This window comes from Mustela erminea, chromosome 9, assembly GCF_009829155.1.
Source record: "Mustela erminea isolate mMusErm1 chromosome 9, mMusErm1.Pri, whole genome shotgun sequence".
In the NCBI taxonomy this organism is placed as follows: Eukaryota; Metazoa; Chordata; class Mammalia; order Carnivora; family Mustelidae; genus Mustela; species Mustela erminea.
Window position 1 is genome coordinate 57,606,958 of NC_045622.1, and position 17,503 is coordinate 57,624,460.

General features: G+C 38.0%; 1 protein-coding gene across 9 annotated transcripts in view; it reads right to left on the bottom strand.

Moving 5' to 3' along the window:
• The window catches only part of NUP98 (nucleoporin 98 and 96 precursor), a 120,444-nt gene that overhangs the window by 20,130 nt on the left and 82,811 nt on the right, over window positions 1-17,503 (bottom strand). For all 9 annotated transcript variants that reach the window (XM_032359519.1, XM_032359521.1, XM_032359518.1 and 6 more), the window contains 7 exons: window positions 14,022-14,204; window positions 13,158-13,314; window positions 11,335-11,767; window positions 9,646-9,875; window positions 7,596-7,862; window positions 2,236-2,393; window positions 1,186-1,329 (listed from right to left, as the gene is read on the bottom strand). In XM_032359519.1, the coding sequence (XP_032215410.1) occupies window positions 1,186-1,329; window positions 2,236-2,393; window positions 7,596-7,862; window positions 9,646-9,875; window positions 11,335-11,767; window positions 13,158-13,314; window positions 14,022-14,204 (1,572 nt within the window). The remainder of the gene's footprint in view (window positions 1-1,185; window positions 1,330-2,235; window positions 2,394-7,595; window positions 7,863-9,645; window positions 9,876-11,334; window positions 11,768-13,157; window positions 13,315-14,021; window positions 14,205-17,503) is intronic.

Consider the following 17,503-nt stretch of genomic DNA (forward strand, 5'->3'; position numbering starts at 1 on the left):
CCTCCCCCTACTTCTCGTACTCTCTCTCAGGAAAAAAAATAAATTATAAACCCTACATTAATAATACTTTTATTTATAGAAAAGATCTTATTTGGTGCACCTGGGTGGCTTAGTTGGTTAAGCCTCTGCCTTTGGCTCAGGTCATGAACCTAGGGTACTGGGATCGAGCCCCAAATCGGACTCCCTGCTCAGCGGGGAGCCTGCTTCTCCCTCTTCCTCTGCCTGTTGCTCCACCTGCTTGTGCTCTTTCCTCTTTGTCAAACAAATAAATAAAATCTTAAAAAAAATAAAAAATATTTTATTTATTTATTAGAGAGGGAGAGAGGGAAAGAGAAAAAGAGGGAGAGCGTGACGGGGAGCAGAGGGACAGGGAGAGAGAATCTCAAGCAGCCTTCTTGTTGAGTATAGAGTCTGATCCGAGGCTGGATCTCACAGCCCTGAGACCATGACCTGAGCTGTAACCAAGAGTCAGATGCTCAACCAACTGAGCCACGCAGGCACACCCTCACATTAGTAATTCTTTTTTCTTTTTTTTTTTTAAAGATTTTATTTATTTACTTGATAGAGAGCACAAGGAGGCTGAGAGGCAGGCGGGCGCAGGGGGCGGGGGAGGGGAAGTAGGCTCCCCACTGAGCAGAGAGCCCGATGCAGGGCTCAATCCCAGGACCCTGAGATCATGACCTGAGCCGAAGGCAGAAGCTTAACCCACTGAGCCACCCAGGGGCCCCACATTAATAATTCTTTAACCTCAACACAGTTAAGGCATATGATATATGATATTTAAAGGCAGATTTTTCAGGCCTGCTAATTTGGGGCTATACAAAATTTGAGGTTGGGCTGTATCCAAGGAATTCCCAAAGGAATAAGACAGCATTAGGAAAAAAGAAAAACCCTCTCATTTGGGGGCAGGAAAACTGCTTTAAGAAAGTCAACTGTGGAAACATCATATTAAATAAAATAGAAGGAGATACTTGGAGAATTTTAAAAGTAGCCCTGTCCAGAGGCAGGAGAAAAGTTTCCCATCAGATTTCCTGGGTCCATTTCAATTTTATGGTACTTTCAAAGAAAGCAGTTAGGAAAAAGTATTATGAAGTATGACTTGGGTGTTTTTTTCTCTGCAGTACTTTTCTGGCAAAAACAGAACTCCCCCCATGACTCTTGGTTGGCTCTACTGAACATAAATACCTGAAATGCTTCTTCATACATGCTGAGTGCCCTGGAAATGGAGGCTGTTGGTGGAAGCAAATACCAAAGATGCACAGCCAGGGCACGTTTCCAATCCAAACACGAGCACACATTGATTTGCCTATGCTCTGTGAGCTGCCAAACCTGCAGGAGACAAAATCATCACCACAGCTATGTGTCATACATTATCTTGTTACTACCCAGATCTGCAAGTTACTCACTTAGTCAAGTAACATTTTATTTCTTTTTTTAAAGTAGTCTATCCCCAACATGGGGCTCAAACTCCCGACCTTCAAGGTCAAGAGCTTCATACGCTACCAACTGAGCCAGACAGGTGTCCCTATTTAAATAACATTTTAAATGAACTAGACTGGCAGTGTTATTGATCCAAATATAAAATACTTGGTGGCAGGTGAGAGGGCAGATTTAGACTATCGGTGCTTTGAGAAGAGATAAGAACCACAGAAAGTGAAGAGGAGGTCTTCTTACTGCCTGCAGTTGCCATCTTATAAAACTTTAAGTTGTGCATAAATTCTGACCAGCTACTTCACTGCTGGAAAGCGATAGCAATATGTCAATCAGACAGGCAGCAATGGCTTAAAATAATTATGCTTTCTCACCCACAGAATGAACAAAAGTGGCTATTAAAAAGAGTGATGCCACATGACATGAAAAAACGTCCATATAGTTAACTTACAGAACTACCGTGTATAACTGATTTTATTGGAATATACACATGTGTAAATATGCACACATATATGTTGATATGGACTTACATATGTCTGGAAAGAGAATATAAATTATTTACGTTATTTACCACTAGAATAAGGGATATGGTGAACTTGATTTAATTTCTATATGACCAGTTTTCTTTTACAAGGTACGTGATGTACCTTTGTAATTTGAAAATATTTACACAGAATTTAAGAACAAGTTGCTTAGTTATATGTCACAGTATACAATTTACAAAGCTAGTTCTGTCCCTTAACCTCAAGCCGTCTTGGATTTATGAGAAAACGTATGCAAGTTAATGAGAAAAGAGGAAAGTACCGGTTTTCCAGCCAACAAGGCAAAGATACGCAGTCTCTCATCTTGGATGAAACAGTTAGCCTGGAGCTGTTGCCAATCCACCAGCTGCATAGTAAGCAGCTCCCGGACTGACTGGCTACCCACCAGCTGGGATAAAAGAAGGGCAAGACGATGATCACCTACAAGAGAAAACAGTTCTCTGGTGATTGCGAAGATTAAAAGACTTGCGGAAAAACCTGGGGACATTATCTTATTTCTTCTAGCCCTCAGGAGGAAGACCTTTACACTGTTACTGCTTTCTGCAGTAATGCCAAAACATTGTTCAAGAACTTACCATTCTTCTGCTTGGGTAGAAAAAATTCGAAATAGTTTAACCTAAATTACATTAGACTATATAGTGTACAGAGTTCAATGTTAGATCTATTACTTCTGCAACCCTAGATAAAGTACTTCATCTGTAAAATGGAGCAAAGAATTATCTGATTCAAAGGTGTGTAGTGAAGACTGAGATCACATAATTGAAAACATGCCCAACGAGAATGGCACTGAGAAATGGCAAAATGAAACCCAGACAAAATGTTATGTGTGAGAATCCCTGACACTCTCACTCTCACAGGTCTAGTCATCTCTATTACTAAACATTTTTAAGTACAAAGGACTGAGGCAATAAAAAGATTTTCATTAACTAGAATGTGAGGGAATAGAAATTCCAGTTGATGAAAACTTCCAGCTAAGCTGTAAGTTAAGAGGAAAATGCTTTGTTCCAGCCCTTACTACAAACCTCCTGTAAGTCAGTAGTCCTTCTCTTGTTTTTGTATATGGGTCAGTGCTTAAATATCTATATAAAATACCATCCTGCCAGAACTGAGGCTGTCATCTCAAAAGTTTCCTTCATAAACTAGAGAGGCCTAAAGGAAAAAAATCATGCACCAGGAACACATCTGGAAATGTGCAGGACACATGGTCTCTCTATATATAGGTAATCAAAGCATAACTGGATTATGATTCATTCAGTAAGTGTTGTAGCCCACTTGACCATGAGCTGCTAGTTTTCTAGGTGAGTGATACCAAAAGGAAAAAAGATGATTTCAGTGTATCTAGAGAACCCAAAACAGAGGATTTATTGGCCAAGATGTATAACTATCCTTGTCACTAGAGATGGTGGAGTTCAGAGCTTGACACAATATATTCATTATGATCCTCTTTGCGGGGCACCTGGGTGGCTCAGTGGGTTAAAGCCTCTGCCTTCGGCTCAGGTCATGACCCAGGGTCCTGGGATCAAAACCCGCATCAGGATCTCTGCTCAGCAGGGAGCCTGCTTCCTTCTCTCTCTCTGCCTGCCTCTCTAACTACTTGTGATCTCTGTCAAATAAATAAATAAAATCTTAAAAAAAAAATCCTCTTTGCTTTGATTACAGTCAACAAACCAACTGGCTGTTGCCAATCCCTGACTTTTCAAGAAGACTGTCCTCACTGATGAGGATTCTAGGTTACTTCCTCAAGTTAATTTTAGTGTATGGCACAAGCTAAGAATATAAATTAATCTTCTGCATATGAATATTCAACTATCTCAGCATTATCTGTTGAAAAGACTATCCTTTCCATGTTTAAATTATCTTGGCATCTTTGTCAAAAATCAACTGACTATAAATGGAAGGGTTTTATATTTGAAGTCTCATTTCTATCTTGTTCTATTTTTCTATGTTCATCCTTATGCCAGTACCACATTGTCTTGACTGCTGCAGCTTTACAGAAGTTCTGAAAACAGACACGTGTTGAGTTTCCTGATTTTGTTCTTTTCCAAAACTGGTTAGGTTTCTTACATTTCCAAATAAGGATCAGCTTATTAATTTCTGCAAAAATGTCTGTAGTGGGCATTCTGATAGAAAATGCACTGATGTATAAATCAGTTAAACAACACTGAGGTTCCCAATCTATTACTGGTTCTCAATCTGAGTGGTTTTGTTCCCCAAGGAACATTTGGCAATGTCCAGAGGGTTTTTTTTGGTTGTTACAACTGAGGGTAAAGGACTCTTATGGGCAGAGGGCAGGGATGCTATGCTACTAAGTACCTTGCAATGCCCAGGACAGCCTCCACAACAAAAAATTACCAGCCAAGAATGATAATAGTGCTGAAGCTGAGATACGTTTCTTCATTTACGGAGATCATCATTTCGTTACTGTTTCATAGTTACAGTACAAGTCTCATTTTTGTTACATTTATTCCTTAATTTTATTCTTTCCAATGTTACTGTGAATGCCATTGTTTTTCTAATTTCATTTTGGATTGCTTGTTGCTAATACGCAGAAACACACCTGAATTTTGTACACTAATCTTGAATCCTGAGATCTTGCTGAACTAGTTTATTTAGTCCCACTGCCTTTTCTGTTGATTCCTCAGGACTGAACTATCAACATACAGAATCATGCCATCTTGGAATAAAGACAGTTTTACCTCTTCCTTCTTAATCTGTATAGCTTTTGCTACTTTTCCTTTCTTGATTACACCGGCTACAATATCCACTACAATTCTGTATGGAAATGGTGTTCCCAGAGAGAAAAACGAAACAAGATGAAACCAGAGAGGGAGACAAACCATAAGAGACTCTTAATCTCAGCAAACAAACTGAGGGTTGCTGGAGTGGAGAAGGGTGGGAGTGATGGGGTGGCTGCGTGATGGACACTGGGGAGGGTGTGTGCTATAGTGAGCACTGCGAATTCTGTAAGACTGTTGAATCACAGACCTGTACCCCTGAAATAAATCATACATTCTATGTCAAAGAAACGAAAAACAAAACATTCCCCCACTCCAATTTAAAAAAAGAAAGAAAGAAATGGTGATTTCCCAAATGGTGAAATCTTCAGTCTTTCAATATGATGTTAGCTGTAGGTTTCTGTGCATTTGCTTTGATATCAGGTTAATAATGTCACCATAGAACAAGATGGGAACTGCTCCCTCTAATTTCTGAAAGAGTTGTAGAGGGCTGGTATTACTTCTTTAAAACAGTGCTGATGGGGCGCCTGGGTGGCTGAGTGGGTTAGTTAAAGCCTCTGCCTTCAGCCCAGGTCACGATCCCAGTGTCCTGGGATGGAGCCCCGCATCGGGCTCTCTGCTCAGCGGGGAGCTTGCTTCCTCCTCTCTCTCTGCCTGCTTGTGATCTCTGCCTGCCATATAAATAAATAAAATCTTTAAAAATAAATAAATAAATAAATAAAACAGTGCTGGTTACCAGTGAAGACATCTGGACCTTGGCTTTTCTGAGTGAAGATTTTTAGTTAGTAATTCAACCTCTTTACTTGTTATAGATCTATTTAGATTTTCTTTTTCTTGAGTCAATTTTGGTAATTTATATTTTCCTAGGAATCTGTCAATTTTATCAAAGTTACTGAATTTGATGAGAGAATTTTTCATAGTAGTCCCTTTTCTATAAGGTTAGTAGTGATGTTCTTTCATGCCTATTTTTTGGTAATTTGTGCCTTTTTTTTTTTTTTGCCCCCCCCCCCACCCCCATGCTCAGGGTAGTGACAGTTTTGTAAGCTTTCTTACCTTTTTCAAAGAACGGATGTTCAGTGTTATTGATTACTGTTTTTTTACATTGTCATTTTCATTGATTTCTGTTCTAGTCTTTACTATTTCTTCTACCTTTTGGTTTAGTTCTTATTTTGCTAGTTTAGAAGCTTAGGTTATTGAGAGTGCCGACTCCCAGACCACCAGGGAGCTTCTAGAAGCTTAGGTTATTGAAGTGAGGTCTTTATTCCTATTGGGTAGATATCAGGTAACACTGATAGCATTCAAGTATTTTATTGTCTTTAAAATATTTTTTAAAGATTTTTATTTATTTGTCAGAGAGAGAGAGAGAGAGAGCATAAGCAGGGAAAGCGTCAGACAGAGCTGGCAGAGGGAGAAGCAGACACCCTGCTGGGCAAGGAGCCTGCTGTGGAATTCGATTCCAGGACCCTGGGATGACGACCTGTGCTGAGGGCAGACGCTTCAATGACTGAGTCACCCAGGTGTCCCAAGTATTTTACGTTCTTTGATATTGTTTAGTTGTTCTATCAATTATTAAAAGTAGAGATAGTGAATCAATGGTTTTTAGTAAGCTGAAAGGTAATGCCTTGCCAAAAGTTTAACCTTAAAGAAAAGAAAAAAAAGTGGGGGGTGGAGGAAGGAAAAAGCAGAGTTTGTGAACAAATAAATCTAAGGACTTGACTTCTAGCGCTCCTTGAGATCTTCCTCTGCTACACATATATGTGTTGGTGAGCATAACTTTCTCTCTTTAATGATTCATAATCTTTTTAACTTTATAAAAGGCCAATGCTGAAGATAAATTTCCACTATAGAAAAATATATGAAGATCACAAAAAGCTAAACATGTAGTGACAGTGGAATGCAACTGTCCATGTAGAAAAGTTCTTGATTCTAGCTTGTCCATGTAGAAAAGTTCTTGATTCAGGCTTTTCCTATGATTGTTCCTTACAATCCAAACTGGCCAAGGCCTCCAAAAATAAATCCAGTTGATGGCTCTAATTATTTGGTTTCCATAACAAGGTTTCAGTAACAAGGTTTGATCAGGGATTTTATTATACACAGATTAAACTGAACTATGCCATCTTTTATTCTTACCTAGATTTGTGTCTGGACAGTTATCAAATACTTGCTAAATGCCTCTCATTAGTGGAAGGAAAACTAAAAAAAGCACAAATACAAAATGGGAAATCCTTGGGAAAAAAAAAAAGTAGGTATCTCAACCTGGAAATTAAATTTACACACTTACTTGAATGAAATATGTGAATTAATACAAAATACCTGTGTTTAAAAGGTTCAGAGAATTGATTATAGAAGGAGGGAAAAAACACCCAAATGTCAAAAAAGGAATTTGCTAACATGGTACATTTGTAGATAAAAGAATACAGAGAAGCATTTGAATATAATATCTATATTGGAGATCATGAAAAGAATACCATCTCTATATATATGTAGCAGGGTACCATCTTTGAAAAGTTTACAGGCATACGTTGCTTTGTGTACACAAATTTTAATATACCTTATATATTACAAAGTAAACAGTCCAAGTCCAAGCTGTACATTGAAATGTATAAAGTAAATACTGAAGGATTTAGGTGAATTGGATTTATTGCTTTTTGCTTATCACTATCTTCTAGTTTCATTATAAATGCATATGTAGAAGTAAACTAAATGCTTAAGGTTCTAAAAAGAAAACTAGAGAACACAGTCCCTACTCTGGAGGAACCAGCAATCTTCCTGGAAAGTTTATACTCAATTTAGGCTAGAAGACAAAGGCAAATCTACAAATTAAGGGGCAGGAACCATTAGTGAGTAGGATGTAGATAAGGATACAGAGAAGGACCATATGCCCTACCTGACTGCTGGGCCAGAGAGCAAGCCTCACTGATCCTCTTGCCTGTGAGGTAGCTGAAGACAGCCTCCACAGGCCTGTCTTTTCTGGTTAAGGAGACTTCCTCCTCAATCTGAGGTGCAGCAGTATGGGATAGCCAGCGAGAGAAAGTTCTTCTTCGCTCCAGAATCTGAATGTATTCACTAGGTTCATCCAGTTGGCTGTCAGGCTCCTTCAGGTGGCCCCATAAGGCTTCACATAATGTCCATGTTAGGCTCCAGTGCTTCACAACTAACACAGACAGGAAAACAATGCTATGACATGAAGTCAAAGTATCTACACAGAGGACATCACTCTAATTGTGACATAAAAATACATAAATTAATACATACCCCGAATAACCACTCAAGCTGATTGCCCTTAATCTGTCTCCAGCTCACTCTGCTGTGTCTTACAAGTTCTGGAGGTGTGGAGTATAACTGCTTGTTCATTCCACGTTACTCAGGTACTTATATAACAAAAGTAACTCTATGCTCCTTTTTTTTTTTAAGATTTTATTTATTTGACAGAGAGAGAGAAATCACAAGTAGGCAGAGAGGCAGGCAGAGAGAGAGAGAAAGAGAAGGAAGCGGGCTCCCCGCGGAGCAGAGAGCCCGATGTGGGGCTCGATCCCAGGACCCTGGGATCATGACCTAAGCCGAAGGCAGAGGCTTTAACCCACTGCTTTAACTCAGGCGCCCCACTCTATGCTCCTTTAAATAGATTCTTCTAGCTGCATTATGGCTAATATAATCTCAAATGACAGAGAAGAGTCCTCCAACTTGATTACATTCTGTTTACAAAATGCTTTAAGAAACATGAAGTGCTCTAAAAACTTGTGAGGGAGTTTTCTCTCCTGTAGTAGGCACAGCCCAACATTTAGTGAGCCTAAATGACACCATTAAAAGCACTTAAGAGGAAAGCCATCTCTAAACTACACAATGTAAATATAGAGTAGTTGCCATCTTCATTTTACAGATGAGGAAACTGAAGTACAGAGCATTAAGTAACTTGCTCAAAAGTTATAGGCAAGAGCGAAGATTTGAACCCAAGTAATCTGAGTCCAACTCTACATTCTTAAGTACTATTCATATTGCTCCTCAGGAAGGAAAGCAAAACAGAAGCACTGTTTACCACTAAGCCAAATACAAGAATACATGGGGGGGCGCCTGGGTGGCTCAGTGGGTTAAAGCCTCTGCTTTTGGCTCAGGTCATGGTCCCAGGGTCCTGGGATCGAGCCCCACATCGGGCTCTCTGCTCAGCGGGGAGCCTGCTTCCTCCTCTCTCTCTCTGCCTGCCTCTCTGCCTACTTGTGATCTCCCTCTGTCAAATAAATAAATAAAATCTTAAAAAAAAAAAAAAAAAAAGAATACATGGGAAGATGACACACATGTTTGAAAAGAAGATGAGACACCTGAAGCAAACCCAAAGAAATGAATATACACAATTCTCAAAATATGTGGTATGGAAGAGTTTAAAATAGTCACCATTCTTGAATAATGGTGAACTATTATGAAAGGTGTAACATTAAGATTTTTCTATGATTTTAAAATAGTAAGTTCCCAATTTTAAAAAGCCCTTTACCAAAGTACTGGTTTAGAGTACCATGGTCACAATAGTAATAGAAAGGTAATGGGAGAGGTTAGGAAGGGAAGTCAGGAACATTAAATTGTTGGGAGGACCAAGTGGTGCTTAAGCTGGACATGGAAGCATTTAGAAAAGCAAGAAGGAATGGCTTTTTCTCCTTATGTTCTCTGGGTGGCAGAAGGAATGCAATTTCGAATATCCAAAGAATTTGGCTATAGTTCCTATAAAAGAGGACTTGTATGTTAAAAGTCTTAAGAGTAATTATAAAACTGTTATCAATTCTCCTTCCTTGAGATTTTGCTCATTCCAACTCAACTACAGACAAGCATGAGCTCAGGCATCCGCTCACTACATTGGCCTAAGGAAATCTGTCATAGAAGCATGAACACATGCTTCTATGGCAGTTCCTGCAACATCAAAGGTTAGAACAGAAACAGTCCATACTTACTTTGAGCTTCCAGAAAGTCTCCTGATGCTTTCTTAACCCAATTTGCATAGTCATGAATGACAGCAACTCCTGGATTAGGGACAATGAGAGGACACAGCTCATCCACATGCACAGTGCTATGTTTTAATTTGAGCTCCAGAGGTATCTGGTATAACTGCAGGTCTTCATCTGGCTTCTTTTGTCTCAAACTGAGTTTTTCCAAATGAACTTTGAATGGAGACTCAGTAAGGCTATAAGACCAAATGACAAACAAGACAGAAAATGAAGATAAGATAGATGCTAGAATTTTCCTACAAACCTCTGTTTCTTTTTATGATTACAAAGAGAGTGCAAAACATTTCCCTGTGATTTTACAGAAATTCTATTTCTTTTCATCAAACTATAATGAACTTATTTGCTATATAATGAGTAGACAAATCATTTGGCCCATGTATTCAGCCAGGTTATAATAAGCATGTCAATACAGTTCAGCTTGGAGAGTGGCTTCAACATGTATCTAGACATTATGAAATCCAAGGGCCAATACTGTGGAATACTTATTTCTCAAATAACACTTAGTAAGGTCTCAAAAGTTGTGAGGCTAAGCTCATAAACACTGTAGAACTGACTCTAAATTAAGATGAGTATATAATCAATCCAGCCTTGATCGACTTTAAGATTGATATTAACAACTTTCAAAATATGACAACATACATAACCTAGGTTTAGGATCAACATTACTAATGGTGAGGTTCAAGAGATATTATTGCTGTTCTGTACTTCTTCAGCGTCAACTTTAAAAACTAAGCATAATAGGTAATCAGTCATTTAATCTGTAATAAAGACAGCACAACTTGTTACACAGAGTAAACAGGAAAACGTTATATATTTTGCACAAAACTCTATGCATATGTCTAATAATTGCCAGAAACAACTATACATATATCATCTGCATGAGATACATATATATATACATATGCATACATGTATATGTACATGCACATTCATATGTATACACATACACAAAGTATACAGAACTGTAAACACATAAATAAATGTTAATAATGTGGATTGTGTAGCGATATATAACATAATACAGTAATCAGATGTCATCATTTTTCTTTTTTTTTAAATAAGGTTTACACCCAATGTGGGTCTTGAACTCATGAAGCTGAGATCCAGAAGTCATATGCTCTACCAACTGAGCCAGGCAGGAGCCCCCTATCAGATGTCATCTTATTTCCAAATACTTATGCATGGATTATACACAGTTTATACATTCACCTGACCAGGCCCAAGATAGAGGAAATGCGCTTATTTGAGAATATACCTTATATATGAAAAAAACACAAATATCTAGGTGAGAAAAAAGGAAAAAAAAAGACTAATGTAATAAAAAGGATGAAAAAAAAAACACAACAAAATAAGGAATGCTGCAGCATCAGCTTTGGGTCTGTTACATTTCCAAATAAAGTTTAACCATTAAATGAGTATTATATACTCCACATCTTGATGATACAAATGGGGTTATTTTATTAATCACTTTAGTTTTTAATTCTACAAAGATCTTCTGCTATCTGAAGTTGTACTAAGAACATTTCTAGAAAGATCACAAAGCAGGGACCTGACTTTGGGTCTCCTGACAATGAAAAGGTTTTTCTTACCTACCAGGTTGTCTTTCTCAAAAAGCATAAGGAAATTGTGACTCACGATTTAACAGCAACTGGATTAGGCAGGAATCCATATTCCATAGAATCAGCAATCTGATGATTTTCTAGTTCAGGAGAGCCACTCAGCTGTTCTCCACTATTAGCAAGAGTCCAGTTGGGGCCCCAACCAACTCGAAATGAGCGTCCCATAAATAGAGCCATGTCCATCAGGAGTTTCCCCTTGCCATAGGTGACAGACTTTTCAAGAGGGACTAGGCCTGGTTGTCTGCGTGTACCCACAGTTTTCAACTGAACTTCAGGGGCTGGGCTGGGCACTGTAAACACAGAGGTCAGGGGTGGAGGGACAGACCAAGGGGATGTGGATGGGATATTCATCAAAGATGCTGCTCTGGGAGTACGACATTCTTGTACAGAGGCACTTGGTGAAAGAAAAGTTCCACTAGTAAACTTTGATTGTAGTAGTAACCCACCAACTGAAATAGGGGGGAAAAAAAGACGATTAGAAAATATAGTCTCTCTTGCTTCTTGAACAGCAAAAATCAGTGAGGTTGAAATTACAGTTTTATCAAACCAATTAAATCAGACACAGATGATAAGCAGCAAGTCAGTCTGTGGAATACTCTTTCAACCAGGAAATCAAGGCTAGAAATTTAGTGATGATGATGCCAACTTTAATAACAAACACTACTACTACTATTTTAAAGAAATTATTAAGCTCTTATCTGTGATTCTGTATAAGCCATTCGTATACATGGTTTCATTTCACCTTTCAATAACTTCAGATGAACAACACTTTCATCCTCATTTCGTAGGCAGGAAAACTGGGCTCAGAAAAGTGTTTATTCCAAATCCACAAAGCTACTAAGTGGCAGGATTGAGAGATTAAGCCCAGGGAAGTCTGACACCAATGCTCCTGCCAAATGTTACCATTTCTTAGTCCATAGAAAAAACTTAGTAAGATCAAAATTCAAATTGCCACCACTCTAATGCTCAATGCTAGACTCAATAAAACAAAACCCACTGAGGCATCTTGTGCCCTTCAGAAGGACAGTTCTTATTATTACTGTCTGTTCTCTAATACTTTTAAAACAAGAAGTCAGTTATTGAAGTATGAGATTTTCATGTAGTGCCCATTATGGAAAAGGTTACAGTTAATGTTTAATTGAGGGTTTATTAGTTGAAATATTTTTAAAAAGGAAGTTAGTAATAATAAGTTTCAAGTCTTTCACTTGAAAGAATTGAAAACTAAACACCTAGTTTTTAAGATAAACAAATCTTTTCCTGGTATTTCCTCTGGCTTTCAAAACATTTTGAGATTCATTGACATCAATACTCTATCCCTAATCCCGTTACAAGCCCCCAAAAAGAAAAAAGGGAAAGCTTTAAAATCAAATATTACTTCCCTAAGAATTTGGGGAGGTTTAGGAAAAGGTAGAAAGCTGACAGGTTTTTTGCATTTTAAGCAGCAACATTTGCCCCTGGAAGGCTATAAAATAAGGACAGCATGAGGATTGCACAAAAAGAGTACAGTGTAGGACAACTTGCTCATTCCTCTAAGGTGTGATAAAAATTAGAAAATCTGAGTTTATAATCTAATCCACATTCATAAACAAATAAAAATATAACCTGAACAAAACACAAATACTTTGTTGTCCATATATAACTTCTGCATCTGCACCAATAAAGCTGATTATGGTTTTTAAAAACTGGCTCACCTAACGTATTTATGAGTATATCTCCTCCTGACATTCTTATGCCATATGCCTTTAGGGGGATATTTGCTAGAGAAGTTGACTCAGCTTAGAAGAAGACAGGTGAAAAGCAGGACTTTACAGCTTTCTCATAAAATATTAGTTACAGTACCTAAAGAACGGGATTTGGATGAGTGGGATGCTGAAATGGGGAGTCTGGGAGAACAGATTTCTTGAGAAGTATCTGCTTTAGAAGGAAGGTGACTGAAGCGTTGATCCAGAACCATATCTACATCTTCTTCATCAGCAAGCAATGATGCTTTCATGATCTAAAAGGCAATACCTATAGAATGAATGTGCTCCCCCAAATTCAAAGGCCATAAAAGAAAAATGCAGTTTCCAATAACCAACAAATTGCTTTGCCTGAGGCTGTGTCCAGAGTTAGTATAATATTTGCGTGGCTGACTCTATTACATAGCATGTGCCTGGATGGCGGAAATTGCAGAATACTCCTCTGTTTCTAGAGTCTCACCAAAGCCTGGCACACAGCAATTGCTCACTTGTTTGCTGAATGACTAACTTCAAATGTAAGACAAAGGCTCAACTTTTAACATGTCAAAGCCACAGGCAGGGGGAAGTTGAGACAGTTTAAAGAAACCTGTATCTTCTAGGCTATTAAAAAAACTTTTATGGAGCACTTTCTAGAGCCTCAAAACCACCCTATGAAGGAAACGAAGTATATTTTGTAGAGAAAAATTAGTGCTCACAGATGTTAAATGACTTGCCTAAAGTCACATAGTAGTAGTTACAAAACCAGGGTTAGAATCCAGGTCTTCAGTATCTCAATACAGCCTTCCCCTTCACTCCCAGAATGGAAAAATAAAGCCCAAACCCAGGCCATATTCTTGTTTTTTCCTCACTACAATAACCACTCAAAGCTCTTCAGTAAATAACCAAGGAAGGAGCCTGAGGTTATGAAAGGGAGATAAAGATTAGTTTGGCTCCCTGTTGTAGTAAGGGTAGATTAGGACTTCACCTGTAAGACATGTGGATTAATTCCCAGTGAAGATGCAATGTGTGTTGAGGCAGACACAGGCTCCTGATCCTCAGGCACGCTCTCTTCTAACATGGAATCCAAAACTGGCTCCTGGGTGATATCTACCATGTCACTGTCCAGTTCCACAACCCTCCCTAACTGCTCCACCTCTGGACTCTGGCTCTGTAGACAGCAGAAAGATCAGGGAAGCAGCATTAAATTACACCAAACAGACATAGAGCTTTTAGACCATATCCAGCTTTCGGAGTATAATATAGCTATGACAATGTGAGGTAGCATATTTGCTAAAAAGGATTTCATAATAATTACCCCAAGCCCCCCCTGTATGTACTTGGGGTCCAAATACAGATTCATGAGATCACCCTTTGGTAATATCTTAAGGTCTGGTGTCTGAAACCTAAGCCCTACACTGAACAAATGGTGGTCTTCAAACAAAGATTATGCCTTAACTCATTTAGCTAGCAAATATAATTCTCTGATATACACAGGGTGACCCTGCCCCATCACACTGTCTTGTAGCCAGAAGCCATTGGGAAAAAAGAATAAAAATTACAAATACCAAAGTCTCCATTAACTTTGCATTTTTTCAAAAACAATTAGAAAAAATTTCCAGTTAACAATTTAGGCCCTGGAATTTATCTTTTGGGTGACTGAATCTTAAAGGTTAGCTGGGCCCTGCATGTGCAGTATCATGTAAGATATGAGGAATGTCTACTCTAATTATTCAAAAAGGAAAAACAAAGTGATACTAGAAACAAATTTTTTTTTAAAAATAAGCTCCACACCCAACATGGGGCTTGAACTTACGACCTTAAGATCAAGAGTTGCAGGCTTTACTGACTGAGCCAACCAGGTGCTCCCTAGGAACAACTCTAATCTAGGAATCATTCCTTTATGTTCAAGTGCCAAGAGTTAGATTTACATTTATTAAGCAGTTTTCAAGATATACCCATGACTAACAGTTTATGATTTGAAAAGGTAATAACTCCTCAACCTGAAGCACACTGTAAAATATCTGGTTCAGTACAAATCATTAAGTTGTCCTAAACTTGCATATTACCTGGTAAAATGCTAACAAGTGGCTAAACCGATTCATGAAACATTCTCAAATTCAAAAAGTTTTACTATTTTTCTTATCATGATATCATCTGTAGATTATTAATCTTCCAAAGTTTGGGGTTTATTTTCCTAAGTGGCTTACTTCATGCTGACCCTTAGATGGATGCTATTATGTAACAGGTAGTTTTAAAAATAATTTCATGATTACTTTAGTCAAAGAAACATCCATTAGTGTTAACTTTTTCAGCTTTATTTTTAGTGGTATATTAGCTATTATTCCCTTGCATTTCTTTCTTTATTTTTTGGAAGATTTTATTTATTTGATAGAGAGAGAGACAGCGAGAGATGGAACACAAACACAAGGAGTGTGAAAGGAAGAAGCAGGCTTCCTGCTGAGCAGGGAGCCCGATGGGGGGTTCGATGGGGTGGGGAGGTCTATCCCAGGACCCTGGGATCATGACCTGAGCCCAAGGAAGGTGCTTAACAGCTGAACCACCCAGGCGTTCCACCCTTGCATTCCTCTAACAAATATCCTTACAAAAAGACACCATTTAGTAAGGTATAATAATCCTTCCATTTGTAACTGTAGAAAAATTGAGCTGTTGGATACATAATAAATTGTCACTTAAGACATGAAGAATCCCCAAGGTCTGCTCTAACAAAACTGAAGGCTAGATAATGGTGAAAGGCAAAAATGATAGTATTTTTTACCTACTGGAGAGGCTAACTTGATGTTAGCTTTGGAAAAAAAAAAAAAGGAAGTAGCCGTGATCACAATGCTCCCATTTTAATTACAAGAATTATGGGAACACTCTAACTCCAAAAGTTCTCTCATAAGTTAGTTTTTAACCAATTCACTTTTAGTAAAAGTTATTAAACTGCCCCATATATCCTCTTTGTCAACCTATCAGTTAGGATACCCTCCCTCTGTTGGGCTCCTATAACACCCTGTCTAAACCTGTTTTTTATGATTCATCATGATATAATATGATTTCTTGCATATGCAGTATGTATTTGTCCCACCACATTGTCAAAGCTTGAAAACAGAGATTATGGCCTACTATTCTCTGTAGCTATCACCAAACACATTGTTCAAGTCAACATTCATCAGACATTTTCTTCGTCAATTATACTGCTTAGTGTAGTGCCAGGCACACACTAGAGAAGGCAATTAATATGAAAGAACAAGGAGTGAGGATGTGTGAAAGGAAAGGAAAAAGGGGGAGGATGGTTTCAACTTACACTACTCAAAGGAAGAAATAACAGCAAGAGATGTTCACTTAGAATATTTTGATAAAATCCTCCCATTTTGCCTTAAACAACTCAAGTACAGACCTTATTTTTAAGAAGTGTGCTAGGGATCAAGGTTTTATTCACTCTACCCTCACGCAAAGACTTTAAAGCCATGAGGTATTATGTAATAAGTGGATAAGGGGGAAGTGAATGACTATGAAACTATGAGGAGCTGGTTAAGCTCCTAAGACCCCCATCAGTGAATTTTATTAAGTATATCTAAGCAACTGCAGCAAACTCCCCCAAAAGATGACTGTGTACTTATATTCAGAGAAATCTTGGGAGATCAGGTGCTTCTTCAAAGCCAGTCCTGAAAAGAAAAATAGACTAATAATAATAATATTAATAGAAAGATGGCTCAGAAGGAATGGAGGAAGTTTAAAAAAAAAAAAAAGCCCTTGGGAAATTTATGGAAAAATAAGGCAGATACTCGGAAAAACAGCCAAACAGAATATCCCTTTCATATTCTACAATCTCCCGAAAGTAGATTTTATGTTTAAAACCAGCACAGTACATTACAAATCCTAAGTACACAGATAATATCTGTAAAATGACTCTCTCTTTAGATATATGAAGGGTGAGGTTTCATGAGTGAAACCCTCAATGATTTTAGAAACCTTCATTTTCCATCTCACGAGAATCTTCCTCATACAAACAAAGCAACCAATATCCTAAAAATAAAGCATCCCTTAATCTAGTACATAAAATAATTCAAGCAGGTAAAGTAAATCATGACACCTTTTATTCAATAAAGGGTGAGCAACCAATCCACGGTCAAACAGGTATTTATACTGTTCTTCTCCCCCGCCAAATAATTGAATCCAGTTAACTACTGTTGCTGCCTGATTCCAAAATTATTTGTCTTCTAACTACAAAGAATGTTTTATATTCATTTGGCTAGAAAATTAGCTCTGTCAACATTACCATGTTCTCCGGAAAAAGTTCATCTCAGGGTTTCAAGGACTCACCAAAGTAAGTCTGTATGTTTCTACACATACATTCAGGGATATTACAACAGGAAGTATAGGACATTGCAACATTAATATCCGAAGCAAGAAGATTTGTAGTATACATTATATATATATGTAGTATATATTAATTACATAAAA